Source organism: Coffea arabica, chromosome 2c, assembly GCF_036785885.1.
Source record: "Coffea arabica cultivar ET-39 chromosome 2c, Coffea Arabica ET-39 HiFi, whole genome shotgun sequence".
Classification (NCBI taxonomy): domain Eukaryota; kingdom Viridiplantae; phylum Streptophyta; class Magnoliopsida; order Gentianales; family Rubiaceae; genus Coffea; species Coffea arabica.
Window position 1 is genome coordinate 5,502,072 of NC_092312.1, and position 23,046 is coordinate 5,525,117.

Genomic DNA, 23,046 nt, shown 5'->3' on the forward strand with positions numbered 1-23,046 from the left:
AGCCGTACTTGCTGATAAAATCGTGTTAAGTGCTTCTCGTGCGAGTAGTTACAGGTTTCTGCTATCAAGGCAATTGTTTGATAGTTGAATGACTTTCCGACTATCTGCATAGAAATTACCATAAAATAACAAAGATGGAAATTCTTTGATAGTACCGTAACATGTTGTCGTGGAAAACAGGCATGTAATTAGCTACTTGTGGCATGGCTTAATCACCATCCATGTGCACTTTTGGAAGAGATGAAGTAGTTGACCCATTTTTGCCATCTTGTTTAGACGATGTGTTCAAATTAGTGAATCACTTTCACGAAGAGCACTACTTAGTGGGATTAAATACACATGGATGGTAAGCTTCTAACTTCAACGGGTGATGCAATGTTTAAAGGGCAAACTTGCACCAGCTCAGAAGTTAAGCAAGAAGAAGAGATGGTGCAGCTGACTGCAGTCCTGTCATTTGCTCGTTTACACACCAATGCTGTGAATTATATCAGCCATGATTTAGACTGTTCGACATTGTTATGGGAGATGAAATTTACGAAATTGGTCAGGCCAGGCTGATCGAACTTGCGTCAAGCTGCATATGTGCTACGAAAGACAGGTAAGTGGCCACATAAAACTTCTTTTAACTCCTTGTTAATTAGCCAGTGAAAACGGGATTTAGACGTAGCTTGGTGGTTAAAGATTCCTTCCTCTTTCCACTCTTGCCAGCTTTTTCAGCCCATCTATTTCCTTCTCAAAAACAGGAAAATACCACACACCCAGCAAAAAGAAAAAAGACATAAACGAGGTTCAGCTTTGCGGATACCCATATAAATATGGTGTCATTCATTAGATTTAGAACGTTAGAGAACTGATAATGCGATTCTCATGGAGACTATAATGACATTTTTCTGTTAGTTTGACTCTGTTCTCAGGCTGGCCCCAATTGGATTGCATTTTTCATAAAAAAAAATCATTATAGCGATTTGATATATATAAGGAAAAAAAGGTAATAGGAAAATGTGATTACGAAAAATGACGCAATTTTTCGACAGAAAATGACAATCCAAATAGGGATATTTCGGGTTTGTTTGGATTGTGAATTATTTGAGATATTTTTACTGTAGCACTTTTTGTGATGTGATGTATGTGAGATAAAAAGGTAATTGGGAAGATAAAAAGGTGCGTTAGAAATTGTAATGATGATGTAAACAGATATAATTTGAGCAACAAAGGTAGCTTCTCTTCTTAAAGTCATCACATCTACTGAAGTTTCTTGTAGCCGGTCAAGCAGAGCAGAACTAAAACCTAGTACTAGTAGATAGAATGAGTAATCCAGTTCAGATATGAACCGTGACTTTGAAGATTTTCCCGCCATTGCCTCCATTGGCCATGTCAAGTGTGAGCGAAAACTTGCACAAGGGACTGACACAAAGGCTTTAGTAGAGTAAGACTGCATGTTAAGGAAGACGTAAAAGCAGAGGTCGACAGTTGAGAAATAACTGAATGATGCGGCGGCCAAAGCAAACAAATCAAAATTCCACAGTCCGGTCGGTTAAATAGGAAAAATTATATGCCCTAACCGTATTCTGGCATAATCTGCAGTAGCCCTCAAAAAGAAGGAAGCATCACGTGTACGGACACAAGAAAATCAGGGAGAAGATATTTGCCGCTGAAGATTTGAGAAGTGGGAAAGGAAATCGAGCTTGGAATTTACCTCACCGGCCAGAACCGCTATCTGTTTATTGCAGAAAGCTCAACTTAGCATGAGAGATAAATAAATCTACAGAGACTGCTTCTGACCATAGGCAACAAAGCTCGCAGCCATTCTCCGGCATCAGACAAATTTATTGCCCAAAGCCTCCACTCAGCATCAGCTTCCCAAAATCTTAACACCAGGTTCACAACCTTGCGCCTTGACGAAAATCATTCTACCTGTCCCATACTATATTTTTTTCCTTCCTCGGCCTAATAGGGTGGACAATTAATTGTCCAGATCTCGACTTACAAATAAGGAAAAATGGGGTAAAATTGAAGGGATGAGTGAATAAAATAGTAGAAATTGCAGTCCATACTCCATAGCTTAGAGAACGCTGAAAAAGACAGTGGCAACAACAAAGTAATCAAGGTAATGAAATTGCATGAGAGATGATGAGAGCGTAACTGCAAAAGCCACATGTAAGCTCAGAATTACACAACAAAATGGAAAACCAATTAAAATCCGTCATCTGCTCAGCCTAGAGACTCGTCAATCTCAATCTTAACAACCTCGCCGTCGTCGTATCGATCTTTCCTGGGAGGCGACGGAGGTACAGCAACCCTAGGTGGTCCTCTCCCTTTCTTCTTGTTCTTTGGCCTCGCCTACGGACACAGTATTTCCATATTCGAGAAAGTAAATAACTCCTGTTGAAAATATAAATAAGGAAATATAAATTAGTTCACTTACGTTTCCAAAGGAGTGATTGAAGCGTTTGCCTTTTGCAGTCTTTTTGTCTCCTCTTCCACAATAAACTGAGAGGCCAAGAAAATAATTCAATTACTTTAGCAACTGAAGAAATAGACGCATGTGAGATCGAGTTCTTTTTTTCTTTTCCTTTTGGGGTGAAGGATTAGGAGATATAATTAATTGCTACTTACTGAAAGGGAGTGTTGAAGAGGCGGGTGAGGAGAGTGAGAGTGAAGTTGAGAGGGAGGAGGAGGAAGAAGAAGGCAGGGATTGAGGACGAGACAAGGAAGGAGATAGAGGAAAACACAAGGCCGTTTGAGAGGCTGCCATTGGGACTGCTCCAGCTAACAGAGACGCCATTGTTGATGCAGCGCTGAAGAAGATGAAAGATTGCAGACAATCCCTCCGTACTGGCCACTTAAAATTAAAACCATTAACTTTCGGATAAAATGCCGTCAAGTCAAGAGGATGAAGTGTCTTTTTTTTTTTTTTTTTTTTTAATTTCTAGTTCAGATTTTGGGCTTGTTTAGATTGTTTACTTTGTGGGCGGTCTTTGATGCTCGATGATGATGGATGGTCCTAGGGCCCAACTCCTGATGCTTGGGAGAAACGGGCAACCGTTTGATCATCAAAATGAAAGCGTTGCTTGCCCCCTCCCGGTGGTGCCCTTCAATAATATTAATGATTCAATTAACAAAGATTTCCCGCAAGGATTTGATTATGTTAACAATACGCTTGTTGATGATTCTTTGTTTTTCTTTCCAAGTTCAAACCTCCTCCTACTTTTTCCAGCCCGTAAGCAACATTACATCACTTGAGTTCTTTGTGAAACATGCACTTTTCTGAGCTTCACAACGAGACCAAGAGTTCCAAGTCCTAACAAGGAAGGAAGTTGGGCTTTACTTAAAAGAGACTACAAATTTATAATGCTCCATCAGAGGCTTCGGAGGATACAGGTGCCTAATTCCAGTTCTACAGGTTTTTCAGTAAATTGCAACATACAACAATGATGGAACCCATGACTCACAGAAAATGTTTTTTTTTCAGCCCCACGGGGGATTTTATAGTACAGACACCACTATATTCCTTCAGTAACTCTACAGTCCCAAGTGATTCAACTTTCCACCTGCAATATCGACCTTTTTCTCAGTACAGGGGTGGGAAATGAACTCTGATTGGGTTTGATTTCTTGTTCTCTATCCACAAATGCAGACTCTGCCAACTCAATGGCGCGAGCAAGACCGGCAACTTTGTTTTCACACTCCATCTGCTCATCCTCAGGAGTACTATCAGCTACAATTCCAGCTCCAGCTTGGAGGTGAGCAACCCATTCCTGACGTTTGTTGGAACCTTGGTATGAATACATTGTGTCATAGCGGACTCCAGTTGGGAATACAATTGTCCTGAGAGCCAAAGCAATGTCCATGTCGCCAGAAAATGAGATACCGCCAAATCCACCACTGTAAGGTCCCCGCCTCGCCACTTCTAATTGATCAATCAGTTCCATGGCCTTCACCTGTGAGACATTGCACATGCTGGTTAGAGGAAACCGGGAAACAACTTTATGCAACAAAGCTTGGAGAGATGTTTAAGTTCGCATGAGGATTTCTAGTGCTGGATGTTGTTATTATGCTTGAGACATGATCCATCAGTTACGTAAAAAGCCACAAAAGGCAATGACACTATTTTGAATATTCAACTTCAATTTTATTTCCTTGTATATGAGAAAACTTCCAAATTTCAGATTTTAAAGCTGGAATGTATGTTAATCAGAAGGCAAGGCATGTCTCCAGTTTAAATAAAAAAAGAATGACACTTCCAAGTTTAGCTTAGTTTACAAGGCATCTCTTTCTCCTCAATTTCTCATTCGTATTGGCAGAGAGAGAGAAAGAGAGACCTACATTTGCAGTCCCACAGCATGGCAAAAATAGAAGCACACCAGAACACTAAACTATCACCTTACTATTAGGATGTCAAATTTCAAGGTTACCATACCATATCTAATTTTAGATTTCTTGATTGTTCTTTCTGGCCCTTAGGTGAAATGACTAAATCATTTGGAAATTTTTTGCTAGTAATTCAATTTAAAAATACATTGGGCACAAAGTAAGGATATAATACTAACTTTTGGTGCTCCACTAACTGTACCAACAGGAAGTGCAGCACGCAGTGCATCCCAGCAAGTAAGATGATCAAGCAACTCCCCTGTGACCTGTAATAATGTCCCAATGGTTTTAAACAAAATGGTTACTCAAATAAAGCCTTCTTCAACTCTCATGAGTTTATGAAGGTGTTATGAGGCCAAGACATTTAAAGCTACTGAAATGAAACTTCTACCCGCAGGAAAACTGGCAACTCTCTAGTATGAAAACTAAACTATATTGTCCATACTATGTAATTACTGCAACAGGGATGAACAATTTTATTTGAAAAACTGATAGTCAACAAGGCTTTATGATGATATTCTCACCGTGGAGCTTATGTGCATCACATGGGAGTACCGCTCAACAGTCATAAGTTTTTCAACATTTACAGAACCTGGCTTCGAGACCTACATTTGACAAATCTTATAATGTTACTTATGACAGTGTAGAGAAAGCATAGAAAAATATGGAAGATCCAACATACGTTTTCTGAAAAGTCTGCAATAGATACCATATGTTTATGGCAGGGAGCAGATCATACTTACAAACTCCAAAATATAAACATTAATAACAAAAATGAAAGAAAATTTTTTACAAGAGACTAAAGTAAGTCAGTAAAACCTTTCCCACATCATTACGGCCCAAATCGACCAGCATTATATGTTCTGCACATTGCTTTTTATCTTTTAAAAGCTGCAGCTCCTGCATCTCATCTTCATGAGGTGTCTTCCCTCTTCTTGTAGTTCCAGCCAATGGTCGATTAACAACCCTTTTCTGTCAATAACATTGATACATCCACATTAATTCTGTATCAAGAGCTCTATACTCAAGGCCAAAGTTTAATGATATACCTTCTTGACACGAGTAAGAATTTCTGGGCTTGAAGCAACATGAATACTTCCTCTAGCCTGATCAAATAATGAAGACACCATAGTTGGAAAACTTGCTTCAGACAATTAAGAGAATGGATGTTCTTTGTATTAATAGAAGTACTAACCTGCAAGTAAGCCATGTAGGGACTTGGATTTATTACTCTCAGTGCTCTGTAGACTTCAAATGGATCAGCAAATGTTCTCTTCTCAAAGCGCTGACTTAAAACAATCTGAAAAATATCTCCAGCAAGGATATGCTCCTTTGCCTGTATGACAGCTTTCTTGTACTCTTCTCTTGTCATGTTACTCTTGTTCAGAGAGAGTCCAAAATTGTTAGTCCACAATTCAACAGATCCTGCTGATAGCATTGGACTGAAAATGGAAATTTAATATGTTATGATACAGAAGATGTAAAATCAAAATTGAACCAAGAAAATGTTATGATACAGAAGATTCAAACAGTAACTTACGGATCAATATTTTGTACTTTTGACATTAGTCTTTCCAAGCGTTTCATACCACTAGTGTAAGCCTTCTCTCTTGATGGATACTGATCTAACTGCACCCAGTGGATAACATATGCTTTCTGCATGAACAAGAAGGATTCTTAATAATCACTCAGGAAGAATTTCCGAAACAAATGCAATTGGGTCAGCCCTGAGAGAGAGATCACAGTGACCATAACTAATATATAAGGGTAAAAGCTATTTTCCGTCAATCTAGATAAGAGGCTAAGACAAGCTGGTTCATGTTCAAGAATTACAAGGAACTATTAAGGGAGGATAAAAATAGTGGTTAGTGACCTCCCACGTTCAATAAAGATTCCATGATATAACAGCTATTAAGATGAAACTCACTAAAGCTTAGATTGTGCATTAATACATTATCATAGATCTTATCAAATTGTCTTTACTACCATAAAGCTGACTGAACTCAGCTAACAAAACAATGTGAACAATCAAGTTTAGACCTCCTTATATAGGTAATTGATTAACTTGTACATTCCATTCACTGTCTGGACTCATTATACAGCACAAAAACTGAAAGAATTAGACAAACACAGAAAGGCATGCACATGCAGAAAGTGATACAAGAATACCTTCTCTACATGATCAAATACTATCACATCATCATACAGCCCCAGATGAATGTCAGCAAGGCTCCGATCATCGCGTGGCGCCTGAGAGAATGGCAGCTTCTTCTTCTCAAGGTACCTAACAGTGTCGTAAGAAAAATAACCAACCCATCCACCTGCGCATGATGCCCAAAGAACTCGTAATTAAGTATACAAGAAAAGTTGTAAACCTAGCAATACAGTCTCCACTTTTATTTCTGTTCACCTCTCAAGTAAGAGCCTACCATACAATTTTTCACAGCAAATTCGTTTCAAACATTGACTTTATGTCTAAAATGCAGTAACTCTATCAAAAGACATGTCAGGCACAAAAGAAAGCACATCCAAAACAGGAATGAATAGAAAAAATAGCTACTTCCGAACTAAATTCTTCTACTCCCAGTAATGGAAGGTAGTTGGGAAAGTAAGAGAAACATAATAATACCAAAAAGTGTGTGATTCTTCGAAATATATGGATGTCCATGATTATCGTCTTTTAAAGAGGGCATATTTAGATCTCCAAACAACAAGAATTCCCTGTATTAAATAAGAATTTTGACGTCTAACATTCCGATGCCTCCACCAGTTCAGTCAAGAAGAGTGCCACTGATGGAGAAGAAACAGCAAGTTTATGGGACACACTCAAATTACATCTCCTACTTTCTACATTTGAAGTCACTAGATACTAATTTCAGTAACAGAGAGAACCCATAAAACCTCTCCGTTACAACGGCCAAATTCCTGTCTATCACAAAACAATCTTCATCCATGGCTACAGGCTGTTGGAACACAATTCTGGGAAGGAAAAGCCCAAAAGTTTATGTCCATCACAAATCTTACCCTAACTCCTTCACGGAATCCTCATAATCTGATGTGCAAAAACATTACTTACTGTTCTTACAGAATAAACAGGAAGTTACAGGATACAACCTCAAAAAAGGAAAAGTATTTCACGAGTTTACTCGATTATGAAACTTCACGTTTTTATTCGAACTTCAGAAAAGTTTTTTTTTTTTTTTTTGAATGATGCACAATTAAATTTTGTTTTAAAAGAAATGGAAAACCTGAGCCGACTTGAAAACAAAAGAATAGACAGATAAATAAGAATATTCTAGTTAACGAGTCCAACTAGAAAGGAAAAACGAAATTACTGGTTCGAGTAATGTTAAAGTCATACCACAAAATGTATCAGGAAGTTCACTAATCAACTGAGGCTTCCAACTTTCAGAAATTTCTCTTGGAATCGTCATCGGGTCCTCCACAACAATCTCCTTCAACTTCCCTTTGTAGTGATCCAAGATGGTGACATCATTTTCTTTTGCCACGATTTCCACCGCTGGCTGAGCACCGACCACGCTGTACCGACCCTAACAATTCCCATTTTCAACACCAGTTAAACCAAAAATCTACAAACATCATAAAACACGTGCTATAATGGAAAAACCATATTCTGAAGGGGAACATAGAGGCTTACAACATGGGAAGTTCGGAAACCAGGTTCTACGGACTCGAAAAGAAAGCTAGGAGCCTCCCGGTCGTCTTCTTTAACTAAGCAGCGGTATGCAAGCACGGGAGTCAGATGATCCGAGAAAATACATTGGTAGAGCGGAATGACATTTCCATGTCTGGAAGCTTCCATAAATCTTTTTTTATCCGTCACTGAATAAATTGAGAACACAAAAGAATAAATAAAAAAGATCCACGATTGAAACAACCATGTAATTAAAGCATAGTTGAAAAATGAAGGGACATTTTAGGGATAACGATACTATTTATGGCAGCGTTTTCACCTGAACGAGTGAAACAAAAATCATGAAGTCCAGCACAGATTATACAGAAACAATTTGAGCATTAACCAATGAATGAGCGTACCTGGAGATGAAGACTGGAGAGAGCAACATTGGAGTGAAGGAAGGGAGCGACGAAGAGAGAGACGTGAGCTAAAGCTGTGACTAGGGGAGAATTCGAAGGAAACAACCGGACACAAGCGGCGGTTCACCGGAGATAACCGGTAATTGGCAGGAGAAAGTCGATTGGGAGCATGTAGGGCTTGCATTATTAGTTTTTTTCTCTCTAATTATAACGGCCTGGTGCATTCAACCTTCCGAGGGACTCAGAAGAAGGAACGGAAGCCAATGCTGAAAATGTGAAATGCAGCTTATTACACTTCACCGTCTGCGAATGCTGCTCGGAGCAAATAAGGACAGGAAGGACAGCGGTGAGTGCACCAGACTCCAGAGGAGATTTTGGGGGATAGTACAAATAAGAGGAAGAGAGTTTAGGAATCTGGTTGAGAGTTGAGGGTTGAGACGGTGCGTCTCGTCTCGAAGTTGTGTCGAATTCTTTTACAGCGTCAGCGAGCACGTACTCCTAATATGCACCGCTTCCAAGCCATTAGCCACTCTATTTATAGTCACACGCCTCTGCCCATTTACTCCAGAAGGCCTGTTTAACTGGGGCGAAACTTTCACACCAAAAATGTGAAGAATTAATTTTTAGGGTTAATTACAATTTGCTTCCTTAAACTTGACCCTTTATAACATTTTGCCCCCATAAACTTTAAATATATATACTTTGCCCCATTCATTGACTAGTCAAATATTAATGATGAATTCTCCCCCCAAAATTTTAACAAAATGGCATTAATGCCCTTACATAATAGTTCTACAATAATGCTATACTTTTAATCAAAATATAAAACATTTTGTTAGAAAAAACACAAAGTCATATGATTTAAAAAATTTAGAAATAAAAGATGGTATAATACCAAAGAATTGAAAATTTTTTTATGGAGAAAAAAAGAATTTAAAAAATCCTAAAACATCAGCACAAGTTTTCCATTACTTATCTTTATTCCTTTAAATTGTAAACAGATTAGTTTTGATAATTTTCATTTACTTTGCAGCTGTCACAAGATTTTCACGAGTCAATAAAATGTTATTTGGTAATTTTATATCACATTCATACGTTGCTTTGTATTTTATTTGCATTCTACATTCTACATTTTTAAAAAAAAAATTAAGTTCTCTAATACATTTTTATTTTTAATTATGTTTTTTTTCTCATATAAAACACATAAAAAAGTGCTACAATAAAAAAAATAAGCAAATAATTTCATTCCAAATGCACTAATTAATTTTATTTCATTTAAAATAAGTATTGCTACCGACATTGAGATAAATACATTGAGTTGGTTAAATTCTTTTTTGCAAATTATCTAATTCATTTTAAGGCTAAAAGATCGAAATGCCTAATGTAATTGTATTTAGATGCATTTAGCAATTATAAAAAAAAAAAGGTGTTTATTATGTTATGAGTGTTTAAGAATTAGCCAAGGATGTTTTTGTCATGAAAAATATAACTTCATCTTAACTCCGTCAAAAAGTTGATTATAAAGGGTAAAGTATATATATTTGGAATTAGAGGGGCAAAGTGTTACAAATACCCAAGTTCAAGGGAGCAAAATGTAATTAACCCTAATTTTTATACATTCATTGTGTATAGACTTTTTAATTAGGGCACAACTTCACGCGAAAAATATAAAGAATTGATCTTTTATATAATGATAATGTATATACTTTCAGCATGATATATTACACATGATCTAGATTTGAATTTAAAATCCAATCCTATATATAGATTACTCAAATGTATGCCTTCTTTTAGCACAACCATGACGACTTGTAATCCATATACAAAACTTGATTTAACAACCGTGGAGACAGTTTTCTCTAGACAAAACCATGAAACGAACAACTATTAGTATAATTTAGGTAAATGAACTAGTCATTAAGCTATAAACCATCAATTTATGTTAAGTTTTATATGCCTACTTATCTTACGATGTCGTCATTAGGTAACTGTATCCTTCCTTCATCAAATGATAATTGATCATTTTTATGAAGGCATTCCAGAAATGTTAACAGAACTAATTTACAGATTTTTTACCTAATATGGGTCCAAAAATGATAAACAAACAAATGATGTTTAGTTGAGTTTTATATGCCGACTTATTTTTCGATGCCATCATTAGGTAACTACCTTTCCTTCATCAAATAATAATTGATCATGTATTGGAAGGTTTTCCAGAAATGTCAACAAAATGTAATTTATAAATTTTTTCCCTAAGATGGGACCAAAACAGATAAACAAAAAATAAAACAAAATGGAGAAATTTTATTACAATCTAAATCAATTATTAGTTTGGCATAATTTTATTTGAAGCATTTTCATTGGTTAAAAACTAGTAACTACTAGGTTTGATTGTAATAAAGATTTTTTTCAAACAAAAACGTAGGTTTGACACGCAAAGAATACCAGTTATTTTTACGAAATTAATGAAATGATTAGTATGAATATCCATTCGTCTCCCCAAAAGATACATTGAAACGTTCATCTTTAAAGGTTCATTGGAATAGCATCTTCTTATAAGTTTGTTTGTTGGTTCATTATGGAGCTAAATTCATGTATTTGAAATATATAGTAAATTCATGCACTTATATATTCATGCTAGTACATATACCTTTGATCTTGTATCATTTATAAATAGAGGTATATAAGACTCATTTCTAATATTTGAATAAAAAAACATTCTCACTATTTCCTTTTCTCCGTTCTACAATCTTCATTTTCTACTTGTAAGGAATTTATTTTATTAATTTCACAATAATTTATTTAATATTAATGAATTCTCAAAATTCATACGTCTCGTCTCTCAACCAACACTAAACGTCTAAAACATAAAAAGCAGCACAGAACTCGGGTTTAAAAACCCCCGATGGAAAGACATTATTATGACATCTATTAGCATTCCACGCTTTCGTCCCACTTTGATAATTATGTTTTCCTTTTTCATCCGTTTCAAAATATAATTCACTTTTCAATTGAAGAATGTGATTGTCTCTTAATTTCTCTAAATACCCTTATTCAATGTAAGTCGTTAGCACTATAAATTATCTTATTTAATACAGATTGTTAGTATTAAATATAACCTATTTTATTAATGTATTTAGATTTTTCAAAACATATTGATATATGAAAAATCAATTTTATTTAATGTAAGAATATTTTAGAAAAATAGTAATCTAAATTTATTTTTTTAATAAAAATAATTATTTTTTTTTAAAATTATGTGAAAAAAATTAGGACTATCAAAATGTGAGAGAGGGAGTACGCTTTACTATTTGGGTTTGTTTATCTATTTGCATTCAAAAGCGTAGACACACTCTACTGTTAACTTTTACACCTGGTTTTGGAGTTCGGAGGATCAGTTGACATCTGCTCAAAGGAATTCCCACGTGTTCGCTCGAAAGATTGATGTTCGTGGGTTGACATGGCAGAGGGCATTAATTGTACGGTGCTGATTGTTAGTCCGCCATAGCTATCTTATTGCTGTGTTAATAGTGGTATATCCGAGAAATTGTTTTTGGATAACAACAATGGGCCATGGGGAAGAAAGATGTGCTTTCGGGGGTAGTCTAGGAATTTCATTAAAATTGCAGGCTGACAATCATTAAAATTTTAACAGTCAACGTCAACTGACTCTGACTAACGAGAGGGTGCATCCGTTATACCTTTTTTTTTTTTTTAATTAAAAAATTTGAAGGATTTTTATGTAGTTTTGCTAAACCTCAGGGATTAAATAGTAGCTTGATTAAATTTCAAGGAAAGTAAAATGTAATTAACCCAGAAAATTTTCATAGGCTGCAAAATCAGATTCTTTTTAATTTCTTTTATTAATACATATTTAACTTCGTATTTTTTGTTTCGATAAAGATAAGAAGATGAATGTGAAATCTCTATACCTCAGTATAGAGTCTCTTAAATCTCCATGGTTATGTCTATGGTTTTGTAAAGTGTTGCCTCTAGCGGATTGGAAACTTACCAATATGTAGTAAATCACGTGATCTATTAAAATCATTAATATTAATTCCAAGAATCATGAAGGCTTGTATAGGATGACGCACACATTACATTTGCTTATTTTTTAAGTTTAAAACCGCCGACGTCGGTCCAATGGTCAAAACGCGCGTTTAAAAGTCTTCGCCGTTGTTAAGTTCAAGATTAAAATAGAAACACACTCTTTAGAAGACTCTTTATTGTATTGTCAAGCAAGCAAGCTTCTTTCCTTTTCAGCGAAAAAGACCGAAGACGGGGGGGATCGAAATGGGTCACAACATGGTCTCCCTAGAATCTCGACGGTCGGCACTTCTCAAAGACTTTTCCGACCGAAGTAAATACTTTCCCACGTTTGTTCCCTTTATTTTTCTTCTTTTGACATCGACGGCCAGTGTCGATCGTCCTGAAAAAACGTGACAATTGAATCAGTGCAAAGCCTCAAGCTGCGCCGTAACCACTATGTTAAAACTGCGTATTTTTATAGAAGGTTTCCCAATCCGAGACCGAGAGTGGTTTTCAATTTTCATTTTTCAGAACTTGGCTATCATCCCCACGAACTTTCAGAAGAAGAAGAAGAACGGGACAGGAAGATCCGATGACATCTCTAAGAAAAGCTCCCCATTTATCACGTGTTATTACGTATAGGTGGTAAGCAAATTTATTTATTTAAATTTTAGCTCATATCTGTCCATGAATAAATGAATATAGATATCTTAAATTTTTATATATAGATATTATTGGGTAACATATTTATTAAATGGATATTATTAGGTAACTCACCAAATCCAATTAATTCATTTAGAATTATCTTTTCTCAATCCTCCTCTCTTCACCCACCTAATTTTTTTTTTCAAATTCTTCATTTTGTCATTACTTTTGTTTCATTATTATTATTATTTGTTGATTTTATCTTATCGTTTCATTTTCTTTTAGTTTGTTAACTTGTTAATTTTTCAGTATTACCAATTTATGACAAGTTTTAACTTTTTTTCCCTACCTTTCCAAAATAAATTTTGAAATTTACACACGAAAAAAATGCTAGAAGTTCAAAATTTTTGAAATAAGTTTGTATGTTAACTTTTATAGTACTTAGTTTAGATTTTTAGATTTTTATTGTTCAATTATTAAATAATACGCAATTTTACGACATAAAGTACGGATGAAAAAAAATTGGTAATTAAGATAATTGATCGTTATAAGTAAATACTTAAAACTAATGATGGGTGCAAATGGTGGTATAAAATTGATAACTTAGTTTACAAATATAAATTTAAATGAGTTTATAAAAAAATAAAATAAATTAGTTATAAATGGATAATTTGGTTATCCAATTTATTTTTTGACTTATTCATTTATATCCATATAATTAAATGGATATAAATGGGTTGACTTATTTATACCAATTACCCATTTTAACCAATCCAACCCCGTTTAAATAACTCATTTTGACACCTCTACTATTAAGGCATAGGATAACAAATTAACAATAAACCAATCAACAAAGTAGACGTATTACTTCTTAGAAGAGTCTCATTATTTATTTATTTACTTTTAGCCTCTATTTATTGCTGATTGATTGTGCGCCAAAAGAAAGTTCGTGGAGTAATTATTGTTAAATACCTGTTTTCATTAATTTTTTCCAATTGGTTACTGAACAAACTCCAATTAGTAATATTGCTCTCAAAGTTTGTTGTACCAATGAGAACTAGGATTCTTATCATCAGCAAATACACCTATGAATTCAAGTTTTTTTTAATATATTTTACTGAGAAAGCCATGTTTGAATAGCAATCTTTCAAAGAAAATTTGTTACGTTTTTCATGAACATATATTTTTTAATTATTCTTTTATCTTACATATATCAAATTGTTACTGTAACTTTTTAATAAAAATCTAAAAAAATGCAATCCAAACAAGACCATGCATAAATTTTCGCCACAATCCGGTAAAAAGCCGCAGCATTATCTACGTGTTGACGCTTCGAACCACCTCAAAGCTTCAGTCATTTGCTCTGTGCAAAATTCCTGGTCATCATAAAAGCAAAGTTTTAGTTAGTTTTTTTTTTTTGCCAATACAATAGAATTTCTATAACCTAAGCTAGCTTATTCTAGGGGGAAGAGAAAGAAATTTAATATAAATAAAAACTCTATCGAATCTGATCAATGAAAATCGTCGCACATATCGTGACCATTGAACTAATGGCCCAGTGGCAAGTTTTAGTTAGTTACGTTGTTAAACTTTTACTCTGCTCTGGGGCTACGTGATAGGACCGGAGCAGCTAAACGAGTTCAACTTCGACCGTACACATCCGGATGACGGCGTTTGAGATCTTTTTGAGGGATATTTTTCCCTTAAAGATATGGACGCTCTAAGTTGTCCTCGTTTTTTTAATTGCGTGCCGCCACAAATAAAATCGGCAATAGCTTTTAGTTTTTTCCAAGTAGCGTGAATATTAGACATACTTAAGCATGAGACGTTGACCCAACTGGTCAAATTTCTATTCGTTTTGGATACAGTAAGCTGTAGCAGATTGAATGTACTTACTAGATTGCATAAGTGTATGGATTTAATTTGCCCACTCATATTCTTAATATATCAGAACAAGAATATCTTGTTTGGATTACTTTTTTTTTGGGCAAAAATTTTTTTAATTTCATATATATTAAATTGCGATAATATCTTTTTGTAAAATAAATTTTAAAAAATAGCGATTCAAAGGTGCTCTAAAAATGCATGTACTAATGACATTTTTCGTGCTAGCCATGGTACCAGCGTCCATATGAAACTCACTTCAAATTTATGCGCCGGCCATCAATTAACCTGCATGGCCAGTCTGATATAGATAGATCTTCTGTATCTGCTGGCACTTTGAATTACGTACTTTAGTTTAGTACTTCCAAGCAAAACACCACCAAAAAACCATCTACATTTTTTTCATTATGGGTTTACATGATTACATCGAATATAGCAAGCCTATCACAATTTACAAGTACTCATGCTAGCATCCTTTTGTCATGGAATCCCGGAGTCTAGAGAAAGACCATGAGAAGGAAACCAAATTGAATTTCGGCCTAGAACACACATTATACATGTATTCATCATGTATCATGTGAAATTGACAGCACAGTAACAAATATCCAGCAGATATCACGCCAAGGTCCCTCGCAAGAATTTGATATCCAAAAAAGTTACGCCAGTACACCCTCTATACTCTGGAGTTTGGTACTCTTTATGAACTTTAAACTTGTCGAAGGTTTCTTGTTACAAACTAAGGTTGCAAACGAATCGAATTGCTTGTGAGTCAAAATTCGACTCGAGTTCGGTCAACAAACTCAAGTTTAAATTCGAGTTTGATAAAACTAAGTCGAGACGCGATTCGATTAGATCAAAATTCAATTTGATTCAACTCATTTGCAACCCTACCACAAACCATGACGACGTCAAGACTCAGCTGCGCAAAGCATCTATTATGATGGCTAGCGTATCATACTGCATACATATAGGCAAACGCACAGGCAAGAGCTATCGTCTTCTTCAAACTTGAACGGTCTTCACCCACCATTCCCAGCTGGTTCTGCCCAACTAGTAAAACATTAAATGCGAAATTCAGTTAGCAGTTACATCTTCTTTTGTTATACAGAATTATTTCACCTGTAAATGAGGCGAAAGAGATAAAAGCACTAATTCTTTCCGGTCTCGATCGCCTGGCGGCGGTGGGTGGGGGAGCAAGGGATATGCGCATTCATGATTCATTACAAAGGCTTCGGACTTAAAAAAAGACGGATATCAGTTGAAAAATGGTTGAGCTCTAAATCAGTTTGGATAATGTAACGCCGTGGACCAACATCGGAACCAATTCGTCCTGCCCACCTACAGACTGTAAAGTGAATGAGCATTGAAACCGAGTCTTAAATGAATGGGTTTCGTGTTTTTAACTACTTTGATCTATTGCACAAAATCATACTACTGCTAGATAGCATCTGAAGAACGTGTCTTTGTATCCTGCAACACAAACAAATTAGTACTAAAATGCTGATATTGTTCTAGTGTTTCGCAGGCTGATGTGATTTATTTTTTTAAAATTTCTGTCGGAAAAAAAAAAAAAAAAGAAATGTGAGAATTGGCCGGAGCTCAACTCAACAGTCTACGGACATAGTTGTAGTGTTCTGCCGCTTGGAACTTGTGGGCGTCATTCTCATTCTGGCAGACGATAATGAAGTAACAGATAAAGCCCCTCTCTCTCTCTCCCCCCCAAAACCAAAAAATAAAAAAAAAATAAAACTAAACACTTGAAAAAGAGATCGTCTGGATTATCCCTGTATCAGCAATTGACAAATTTACCTACAATTAATAATAAATAAATAAAAGACTTTTAGTTGATAGACTAGAAGATCAGATGGATAGACCAGTTGTTGCATGTTTTGTTTGTCCCATTCCCAATTTCTCGGTTGAATGAATGTGGTTAGGAAGAAGATTGCCTGCTTCACCAATTGTGTACAAAGACCTGACGAGCAAACAACTCTGCTCTATATTTCAATAGAGAAATGATCAAATCAAGCTTTCTAGTTAATGAGTTTCTGTGGCAGCTATGCTATGCTTCCCCTCAGTGACTAATTGGCTGCATAGATGAACGAGGCACCGTAGCAAGGACCATGCTACGATGCTCGGTGAGAAGACCGTTGCATGCTAAGAAGCAATGCTTAGTTTTGTGATCATTTCCAAGTTCCACAAGTGAATAAGATGAAGGCTGCAACAAGTAAGACATAGCCTGAGATCCTCATTTCATATCATTCATTCAACGTGGCAAGTAGGATATAACATAAATCAGAGTGGAAAAAGCAGCACCACGGCTTCAACCGTCTTGAATATGTACACCGGATTTCCCCCTTATCTGCTGATTACATTGTGGAACAATTATTTGGAACAACTCATCCCCTTCCAGGAATAGGAATTGTTCCATCTACGAGACCACAATGTACATCACTTTTTCTGAATGATACTAGTTTATAACATGCTGATTCTCACGAGCCTAAATGGGCTATTGAACAAAATTTCCTACTCTCAACTCTTTTAACTAATACAGCTCTAGAAAGTAGAAATGGCTTCACTAGTGAAAGGGAAGGGGTATGGCAAGTAAACCAACAGGCCTAAAAGCAAAACAACAATTCCAAGGGTGATATAAGTGTTGTCTGGATCAGTAATTTCTTCAGACAAAGGGGCTATTGGCCCTCTCTGCAAGATGAATATCAGAACCACCCAGTAAAATGCCACATCATTAAAGAGTGAGGCTATTCCAAGGAGCCCAATAGCCGCTGCACTCAAGCGAGCTGAAGCCTGCAAAATAATTAAGATTCATTAATTTAACATTCATATGGTGTTATATCTTTATGCCAGTATCTACTGCTTTCAAAAAACGACTAGGTTACAAGTCCAATAAAACTAGGTGACATAGCATGTCAATAGCTCTTCGTGCTTAAGAACACTTTGTTTCCCTTATATTTCTCCTCATCAGTGCAGCATGGCTAGAGGAATGAAGTTCTAGTCACATACCTTCCTTCCCCACATGGCAAAAGAAATTCGGCCACCATCTAATTCTCCGGCGGGAATGCTGTTGATGGCATTAATTAGTAGTCCAGCCCATGCCCAGAGTACAAGTGGGTTTACAGATATTGCGGTGCCTTCCTTGAGGACATCTCCAAGAAGTAGCTTAGCTGTAAATGAACAAAAAGAAAGAAGAGGTTTCAGGCCTTCACAGTTGCAAATTTATTACAGGACACACAGCTTGACACTTGTATCGGAGCTTCTGCAGTAATTAAACCTAATTGTGTGCAATTATAGATGTCGAAAGCAAAAAGAATGAACACATAAAAAGTCAACAGGAAAAAAGCAAAGAAATTATTGTGGCTCGGGTATCCAAGAAAGCTCACTCTTGTGCCTGAAACATATTCTGTAAGGCCTCAAAAAATCTGTCAGAAAATTGCTTACCAATGCCCCCCGCTAGAAGTGAATCGTGGAAGACACTAGCATCGACAACAACACCAAGACCATCACTTGGTGGCAAGATAAAACCTAAAAGCAGGAGAAGAACCCCCAAGGAGAACCCAGCTAATGGTCCAGCTGCTGCAAATTTCAAGAGATCCTCCCGCTTCTTCACAATATTCAAAATCCTAGTTATAGCACCAAAAGAGCCTATCTGCCACCAATGAAGCTCTTTCATTAGACATACTCTGGCTTCAATGAACAAATAAGTGCAGACGGAGGAAACAAGAGGGACAGGAACTCAGATAAGACTGCAACTTAGATTTTCTGGACTCTCCTTGACAAACAAACAAATAAAAAGACAATGAAGAAGCAATGTATATGTGCTTCTAAAGTAGGCATGAAGATTGAAGCAGGCCCAGCTAGGCGTTTGTGCTGATGCAGTGGCTAAGAGCTATGTTACTTGAACTCCGGTATGGATGGATGTTGGATTCGGATATGTGTCTAAGTGTCTAATTTGTCAACTATCTAAAATTAGGATACGGGAACACTTCTAAAGACTCAGACATGGGTACGTGCGTGTGCAGCAAAATATCTAGTAAATATAAGAATTATACAGTACAGCCAACATACAAGTCACAGCTCACTCAGGATTGGAGAATTCTAAAGTAACCAACAAGTCATGGCTCAAAAGGGTTCTAGTGCAATAAGGATTCCAATACAACAAGTCTTCTACATCTATGAGTTTTCTCAACCAGGTCTCCTCCTCTTCCTTCAACATCAGACCTCACATAAGTCAAAGTGTCCAAAAATTTTTCAAACTGTCAGACACATATCCCAAACCAGCACCAGTGTCATGTCATGTTGACACAGGTACTTTGGGGTAAAATAAAGAGCCCGAGTAACATAGGCTATAGATTAGGCCAGGATTGAACACTGTTTAACTCAGAAACTATGGACTTTTGCTTCAACCACAATCCAGAACCACTTGTCAAATCCTCAAAGCGCTATTAACTTTAAAACAAGTGTCATACAGATGAAGTTGGATTGCAGGTCTTCAACAAAACAGAATCTATTGCAAGGCCAAGCTCTACAACAATTTGATCCCACTGATATCTAATTGAGATCATCAGCACATAGATAAACAGCTCTAAAATAAGGAAAGCCAAAAAAAGAGCTTATGCACTATTCATACCAGATGAAAGAGCTTATACAAATTAAATTTACTCCTAGTTAAACCTTCAATGTCAAAACCTTAGAACATGCTAAAGAATGAATAAATGACATCCAGAACTAAACTCAATGACAGCAACATCTATTGATTCTGAATCTTATGATAACAGAGAGAGGGGGAGGGGGGGGGGGGGGGAGAGAGAGAGAGAGATGGAATATAAGCCACCCTCCAGTATAAGGCGTAGAGGAAGGGGATACCTCACCTGCCAACTAGGGATAAAATACGGCACTCCTAGCTTGATTCCACTTTCACTTGCTACTAAAATGTGGCAGACTTCATGGGCACCAAGAACAAGTAATGTTACAAGGGCACCAGGAAGGCCATCCTTCAACAGTTCGAGATTGTCAAAAGTCAATCTGAAGAATGACAGGAAAAATCTTGTAATCACTAAATCTAAATTCAGACTCTTGTTACATGAATGCGACCCACAAGAGAAAAAGATGAAAAAAAAACAGACAAATGAAAAACATAACCACGCAATCAGTAGAATTAAGGGGATTCCTTGCCCAAAACTTAAGTCAAACTGTTTGTAGTAATTTTGCATAAGGCCAGATACTCCTAAGCACAACAAGTCTAACCTAAACACATTGCATATACAGTTTGATGGAGTACGCACAAGAAGTTTGATTGTAGTGCTGGTACATTTCGAAGAAGTAAGGTGAACAAGGTGACTAATCCAAAAGCCCCTGCTGCAAACCATTCTGGAAGAGCTGCAGAATTCGAAACCAAGTTATGGTCATGCATCAGATCTAGGTGTTTCAGGTTCATCTTGTCTGGATAGACAACCGTGTTGGAAATTTTGGTACTTCGTTTCTGGAAGGAACTCTGCATAGAGAAAAAGTTACCAGTGGTATCTGGTGGCAGGGATTTTCTGGGAACCACAACCGCCACAGGCTTATCATCCTCTGGATTGATCAAAAGGAAAAGCTTATATTCATCTCCAAACTTGTCCTGTGCATAAAAAATGGATCATTTTGGAAAGTCCAAGGCCACAGAACTGCTCAAACTCCAATTCCAGGAGCAAATACACCCACCTCCATTCTCTTTGTTATCTTCTCATAACTTTTTGTAGCTTGCCCACGTAGGTTTCCCTTGAATAGCACTCCACCCTTTAAAAGTTAATTTTTAGGGTCACTAAGAAAGAAATACCAGAGATTGACAACTTTGTCCACTCCATATAATCAAAAACATTAGATTAGAGCAGCATCAGAGTAAACGAGGTAAATGTATATTACTTTTTGAAGATCTTTCACTGGTTCATGAAATTTTACCTCCATATTGCACGATGAGATTAACGAAGATATACTTTAGAGAGCAGCAAAGCCCTTTGTGTTATCCATCTTCAAACAAGAGATCGGTCATTCTATAAAAAGTCAGTTACCTAACTCACTCACCTCATAGGGCTCCTGGCCAGTGACGAAAAAGGTATCAAAACCAAACACTTGATCTCTCAGAACATCAATTGTTTCCTTTGGGATCCTAATTGATTCATCAAGTTGCTGTGGCTGTTTAGATCATATCACAGGGAAAGAAAGAATTCAAATTAAAAACTTCACGCAACATAGAAAAGGGTATGTAAACCCATACGATGTTTCATCAGTATCTCTAGTTCCTATCACCTTCACACCTGGCAGAGGTGATCCAATTGAAACTTGTAAATCCTCGCCATCCTGTAAGAAAGGTGTCAACAGAAACAAAGTTAAGAAATAATTCAGAAGCCGCACAAGGTGCAGTCATCCGTTCCAGAATGTTGTTTCTCCATCTTGTCAGTCTTTACAAGTAAAACAAAAGATTGGTATAAAATTCCAAACCCACTATTGGCAGATATAAGAACAGATTATCAACTGGGGAAAAAGGAAGGCTCAAGCGTCAAGTCTAGGCTATGAATCAAGAAATAAGTAATAACTAAATAACCCAAACAAAAGCAATGACGGCATAAAACTAAGACAAAATGCACCTCAGCTCCTCCCGTCTGAGCATCGGTTTCAGGACTGTGCTTCACTTCTAGGCTATTAGACTCGAGCATGCCTGTCTCGGGCGACTGGTGCGTATCCTAATACAACAGTGTATAACCATCAGAAACACTACCTATTCCAAAAGTACAAATGAATTTTCCTCAGCACAGTTCTTCGCATCGTACAAAATAAAAACCAACTATAGAAATAATCACATGATCAGAGTCATTTCCCACAACTAACTCACTCACCGACTTCAGCTGATCCTCCCCTTCATGTACGCTTTGGTCCTATATTATCAGAGTGGGAATACAAACCACGTCACAGGGAAAAAAGTATCAGCTGTTTCGACTCACATGTACCTTATAGGACAAATATCTACTTGAATCAACATAACTACTGAACTTTACCGTCTCATTATTATCGCTTTCAGGATCAATATCCGTCTCACTCATTCTACAGACAACTTTTCCATTTCTACGGAACAAAGAAAGCACAATCATATACTCATTCAATACAAAAGAAACCCAGAAAACTCAAGGCAAATAATAATCTGCATACAAGGTAAGTTTCAAGTTACCTGCGTAATTGGGTAGCCAAAAAATGGGCCTTCAATTTACGACTAATCACCGGAGGAAAAGCTAACGGCTGGGAATGGATTACAGAGCAAGAGCCGCACTGGGATAAAGGCAGGAGACTTGCTTGACAACTCGCCCCCAAATTCATATTACTAGATGAGTTGAATGAAAAACAAGATTATGCGTACATTGATTTATTTATTGGGAGTAAATGCAGGGTTCTGACAATTTAATAGGTGAAAATCAAATTTGTTTTGCTTAAACCTTTGCTGGGAGATTGGGAGGTTTTGACAGAAATATCTCATCCGTCTTTTTCTCGAGGGAAGAATATCTCTGGACTGGAGTTCGGTGCCGTATTTTGTTCCTTTTTCCTTTTTTTTTTTTTTTTTTCTTGGTTTCAGAATTTTTGTTCGTTGAGGTTTCGCCCGCCTAAAAATGATGAGAAATCTCTGTTGAGCTGGGATGGTTCTCGTTGGAAGGCTAAAACTTTAAGTGACTAATTAGAGTGAGCCACGTGTCACCACATCCTAATCCATTTTCAGAACTGGGCCTAATTGGGCTCATGCCCTGGTTTCAGTGTCCGGCAACCAATGAATAATTCACTTGGTTTGAACGAGACAGGAAGCTTAATACTTCCTCCCTTTTTTTATAACTGACGTTTAAGAAATTTGCTCTTAAATACTTTTATCTGTCATTGTATTATCCCCATACAGCATTAATTATTTTTCACAATTTTACCCTTTTATCTCTCTTTACCAAATACAGGGCTCTTAATTACTACTCCTAGTAATTATTACTTCTATCTTTGCTTTTGGCATAGTAAAACAGCACCATTTAATACTCTAGT

General features: G+C 36.6%; 3 protein-coding genes across 4 annotated transcripts; all 3 read right to left on the reverse strand.

Moving 5' to 3' along the window:
• Positions 1-2,032: 2,032 nt before the first annotated feature.
• Positions 2,033-2,874, reverse strand: LOC113725404 (small ribosomal subunit protein bTHXc). The gene is made up of 3 exons (XM_027248548.2): positions 2,617-2,874; positions 2,426-2,490; positions 2,033-2,340 (listed from the first exon to the last, which is right to left on the reverse strand). Exons 1-3 carry the CDS (start codon positions 2,783-2,785, stop codon positions 2,212-2,214), a joined length of 363 nt encoding a protein of 120 aa, XP_027104349.1. The 5' UTR covers positions 2,786-2,874; the 3' UTR covers positions 2,033-2,211.
• Positions 2,875-3,323: 449 nt separating this feature from the next.
• Positions 3,324-11,293, reverse strand: LOC113725405 (anthranilate synthase alpha subunit 1, chloroplastic-like). 2 transcript variants are annotated; one of them, XM_027248550.2, is made up of 11 exons: positions 8,428-11,293; positions 8,030-8,214; positions 7,733-7,922; positions 6,541-6,692; positions 5,912-6,027; positions 5,567-5,813; positions 5,421-5,477; positions 5,191-5,343; positions 4,896-4,976; positions 4,551-4,637; positions 3,324-3,941 (listed from the first exon to the last, which is right to left on the reverse strand). In XM_027248550.2, exons 1-11 carry the CDS (start codon positions 8,609-8,611, stop codon positions 3,540-3,542), a joined length of 1,854 nt encoding a protein of 617 aa, XP_027104351.1. In that variant the 5' UTR covers positions 8,612-11,293; the 3' UTR covers positions 3,324-3,539. The 2 variants fall into 2 exon arrangements, with proteins under 2 accessions (XP_027104351.1, XP_071929935.1); XM_072073834.1 differs by lacking the exon at positions 4,551-4,637.
• Positions 11,294-17,201: 5,908 nt separating this feature from the next.
• LOC113725406 (probable zinc metalloprotease EGY2, chloroplastic) lies at positions 17,202-22,937 on the reverse strand. The gene is made up of 14 exons (XM_027248551.2): positions 22,464-22,937; positions 22,202-22,351; positions 22,032-22,098; positions 21,873-21,911; positions 21,624-21,719; positions 21,286-21,336; positions 21,061-21,171; positions 20,701-20,775; positions 20,512-20,617; positions 20,283-20,376; positions 19,869-20,022; positions 18,439-18,646; positions 18,004-18,164; positions 17,202-17,787 (listed from the first exon to the last, which is right to left on the reverse strand). The coding sequence occupies exons 1-14, from the start codon at positions 22,502-22,504 to the stop codon at positions 17,539-17,541; spliced, it is 1,602 nt and encodes a 533-aa protein (XP_027104352.1). The 5' UTR covers positions 22,505-22,937; the 3' UTR covers positions 17,202-17,538.
• Positions 22,938-23,046: the final 109 nt, after the last annotated feature.

What these genes read in the sequence shown, in the direction of transcription:
- LOC113725404 (XM_027248548.2), bottom strand. Translation starts at nt 2,785, where the DNA reads ATGGCGTCTCTGTTAGCTGGAGCAGTCCCAATGGCAGCCTCTCAAACG. An exon ending in CTCTTCAACACTCCCTTTCA is followed by an intron (nt 2,491 to 2,616) that starts GTAAGTAGCAAT and finishes TTGGCCTCTCAG; the next exon opens with TTTATTGTGGAAGAGGAGAC. An exon ending in TCAATCACTCCTTTGGAAAC is followed by an intron (nt 2,341 to 2,425) that starts GTAAGTGAACTA and finishes CTGTGTCCGTAG; the next exon opens with GCGAGGCCAAAGAACAAGAA.
- LOC113725406 (XM_027248551.2), bottom strand. Translation starts at nt 22,504, where the DNA reads ATGAGATATTTCTGTCAAAACCTCCCAATCTCCCAGCAAAG. An exon ending in AAAGCGATAATAATGAGACG is followed by an intron (nt 21,912 to 22,031) that starts GTAAAGTTCAGT and finishes CTGATAATATAG; the next exon opens with GACCAAAGCGTACATGAAGG. An exon ending in TTGCCATGTGGGGAAGGAAG is followed by an intron (nt 17,788 to 18,003) that starts GTATGTGACTAG and finishes ATTATTTTGCAG; the next exon opens with GCTTCAGCTCGCTTGAGTGC.
- LOC113725405 (XM_027248550.2), bottom strand. Translation starts at nt 8,611, where the DNA reads ATGCAAGCCCTACATGCTCCCAATCGACTTTCTCCTGCCAATTACCGG. An exon ending in TTCTTACTCGTGTCAAGAAG is followed by an intron (nt 5,344 to 5,420) that starts GTATATCATTAA and finishes TGTTATTGACAG; the next exon opens with AAAAGGGTTGTTAATCGACC. An exon ending in TGATGCACATAAGCTCCACG is followed by an intron (nt 4,638 to 4,895) that starts GTGAGAATATCA and finishes ACATTATTACAG; the next exon opens with GTCACAGGGGAGTTGCTTGA.